The following is a 3,417-nucleotide window of genomic DNA, read 5'->3' on the forward strand; positions in this document are numbered from 1 at the left end:
CGTCGGCGCGGAGGCAGAGCATCGACGCGGAGGCGGAGCATCGACGCGGAGGCGAAGCGTCGGCGCGGAGGCAGAACGTCGGCACGGAGGGAGAGGTGGGAGAGAGACGGAGCGGCGCAGAGACGGGCGCGTGGAAAGTTCAGTTCGTTGGCGCATGCGCGCGTATCGCATTTATAGCGCGCGCGGCAGCGAACGCGGCAATTCTCACGCGCGGAATAGCGCAAACTCGCGGGCGGCAAAGTTTTTAGCGCGCGCATTTTTTTCCCACGTCCGCTGGAGCGCTGCGCAAGCACCGCGCGCGTCAAACCGGCAGTTTTTTTACCATGCGGCTGCTTTAGCGTCTCTGTTGGAGATGCTCTAAATCCACATAATAACCATCGGTATGCATTACCGGGGCGAAAAATTAACCCGCACAGATAACGTAAAATAGTCCGGTCCGTAAACCTTTTTTGCAGCAAATCTGTATCGCAGCTTTAAATGCTGGATATACTTGGATCTGCGCCCTAAATTTGGCGATTTCCGCATCACGTCGGAAAACATTTGCACCTGTACGTTGCTCTGCTCCGTGAGGAACCCTCGCGCTCCGGCCGATCTCCTTGGCCGTGTGGACGGTGAGGAGTCGGTGGGTGGCTGGGTGCGGCGTGGTCGTGCTCCGGCGCGTTCTTCGTCTGTTCGTTGGCGTCTCCACTTTCCGATCTCTCTGCGCCAGATACGGCATGGTTGGTCCTCGGACTGCCCGTTCTGCGTCCGTGCGAGTTTGGTGGGGAGCTGCCGGGGGAAAAAAATTCTGAACTGCATTAGGTTTAGCCGCACCATAATTTGTTGCAAGAGCGTTAACGGAGGGAGTATATAATAAGCTTGTAGAAAAAAACACAATTTCAAGCTCGTGTAAATTGCCCAGTCACGGAAAACGGCCACACCATTTTGCATTGTGCGCATTGCTTACCACATGACCCGCTGACTGGTGGGACCACTCGCGCGGTAGGACGTGGCAAGCTCCTCCTTCTCCGTCATCGGTCGGTCGCCTCCTCTGTCGAGATCGTCCTTTATGATATTACCATGACCAATCGATATGTATCGTGATAATATCTTAATTTGGTCGCATCTTACTCGTGCTCCGATATGTATGTGGTTTCTCTAGTATCCCGATACAAAGTTGATATCATATGATTCCATGGCTATGCTAAAAAATAAAACATAAAAGTGTGACAAACTGAAGATCAAAAGTTATTTGTACTCGCAAGGCTAACTATGTATATGAAAATTAAATGTCCATTACTTGGTTAGATGGGTATAAAAAAGATCATACGGAGCCAACAAAATTCAAAGTCAACTAGCAATTTGTGTGTATTGATTTTTCGAAACATATGGACCCAAGCTTTTGTTTCGTGGCCGGGTTTATAATTAGTTGTGTTTGCATCATGTAATAAACGAGTAAGTCTATATTCATATTATATAAATACATCATTTACATGCTCAACTTCTATAAAAGCCATTGATGCTCAAAATTTAAAATAAAAATTAAATTTAAATCTATTTAAGGTATAGTATATACTATTAGTATATAATTATATTTTATTAGAAAAATAGAAACCTCATATTACCACTACGATACGACACCAACGACAAGAAAAAATCCCAATGCTGAAAACCTTACGTGCATGGACTAGCTAAATTGAGCGACCATTGCAGCTTTTAAACAAGCTGCTTTCTATGTAATGTTTCAAAAAAAAAATCTGCTTTGTACGGAGGCTGTTGGGCGGTGTAACTCCACTAGGCGAGACGAGGATCCGACTCGCCCGAAGCGATCGGTAGGATCGTAGGGGTCCCATGTTCATGCTGGGCCAACACAAGTTTCGCTCGAGGGGTCCATTTCTACTCCAGTCTAAGAGCATCTCCAACAGGCGCATAAAAAGCCAGCGCGCTAAACCTCTATTTCACCGCGCTGTAAACGCTGGTGTGCGCTAGACCGGATTTTCCTCCGCCGGATGCTCCATTTAGCAGCGCGCGTTGGCGTGCAAAAAAAGCACCACCACCGGAGGCTCTATTTTGCAGCGCGCGGCGCGGCGCAAACGGCTAAATTCGACCGTTTCATTTTAAAATTAATCAAACAAACTATGCAAATTTAATCGAAAATACGAATTATATGACGATACAGCGTGACATAGAGGACGAAAATACGAAATTTGGCTAAATTAAACTACTCGTCCGACTCCCAGTCGAAGTCCGAGGAGTGGGTGCTCGGAGTCGTCTCCGACACCGGCATCGTCGTCCACTCGGAGGAGGAGGAGGAGGAGAGGACGATGGTGGACGGCCCTGCGCCGTTCTTTTTTTCCTCCTCCTTCCTCACCGCCTTCTCGGCCCTCGCCGCCTTCCTCGCCGCGGACTCGGCGCGGCGCTTGTCGCGGCTGGCTTTTTTCTTCGCCTTCGCCGCCGCCTTCTCCTCCTCCTTCTGCGCGTAGAAGGCTTCGGTGGCGGCGACGTCTTCCGGGAATCGGCGCGCCCACTCGAGGCGGAGGGCCTCGTCGCGCTCGGCGATCAGAAGGCGCTGCTCCATCTCCCGTTGGCGGCGCTGCTGCTCGCGCGTGATGGCCGGCGGCGGCGCGAGCATCTCCGTCTGCTCCCGCGTCCAGACATCATGAAAATTCATGGACCGGCGGGAGCGGCCGAGCTGCCAGGCGACGGCGTCGTACGCCCGCGCCGCCTCGTGCGCCGTATCAAACGTGCCGAGGCGGATCCGCTCGTCGCCGGAGCGGATTTCGGCGTCGAACCGGCCGCTCGGCCGCGCCCGAACGCCGTGGTAGCCGGAGGCGGGGCGGCGTCGCGGAGGCATCGTCGGCGCGGAGGCAGAGCATCGACGCGGAGGCGGAGCATCGACGCGGAGGCGAAGCGTCGGCGCGGAGGCAGAACGTCGGCACGGAGGGAGAGGTGGGAGAGAGACGGAGCGGCGCAGAGACGGGCGCGTGGAAAGTTCAGTTCGTTGGCGCATGCGCGCGTATCGCATTTATAGCGCGCGCGGCAGCGAACGCGGCAATTCTCACGCGCGGAATAGCGCAAACTCGCGGGCGGCAAAGTTTTTAGCGCGCGCATTTTTTTCCCACGTCCGCTGGAGCGCTGCGCAAGCACCGCGCGCGTCAAACCGGCAGTTTTTTTACCATGCGGCTGCTTTAGCGTCTCTGTTGGAGATGCTCTAAATCCACATAATAACCATCGGTATGCATTACCGGGGCGAAAAATTAACCCGCACAGATAACGTAAAATAGTCCGGTCCGTAAACCTTTTTTGCAGCAAATCTGTATCGCAGCTTTAAATGCTGGATATACTTGGATCTGCGCCCTAAATTTGGCGATTTCCGCATCACGTCGGAAAACATTTGCACCTGTACGTTGCTCTGCTCCGTGAGGAACCCTCGCGCTC

The 3,417-nt window shown here is 53.0% G+C and overlaps 1 protein-coding gene across 1 annotated transcript; it reads right to left on the bottom strand.

Moving 5' to 3' along the window:
- Positions 1–2,106: 2,106 nt before the first annotated feature.
- On the bottom strand, positions 2,107–2,833 carry LOC127339768 (ethylene-responsive transcription factor ERF110-like). Its single transcript, XM_051365583.2, has 2 exons — positions 2,438–2,833; positions 2,107–2,115 (listed from the first exon to the last, which is right to left on the bottom strand). Exons 1-2 carry the CDS (start codon positions 2,831–2,833, stop codon positions 2,107–2,109), a joined length of 405 nt encoding a protein of 134 aa, XP_051221543.2.
- Positions 2,834–3,417: the final 584 nt, after the last annotated feature.

Source organism: Lolium perenne, chromosome 3 (genome assembly GCF_019359855.2).
Source record: "Lolium perenne isolate Kyuss_39 chromosome 3, Kyuss_2.0, whole genome shotgun sequence".
NCBI classification, from domain to species: domain Eukaryota; kingdom Viridiplantae; phylum Streptophyta; class Magnoliopsida; order Poales; family Poaceae; genus Lolium; species Lolium perenne.

Bases quoted from the DNA above. Each gene is read 5' to 3' on its own strand.
- LOC127339768 (XM_051365583.2), bottom strand. From the start codon at position 2,833: ATGCCTCCGCGACGCCGCCCCGCCTCCGGCTACCACGGCGTTCGGGCG.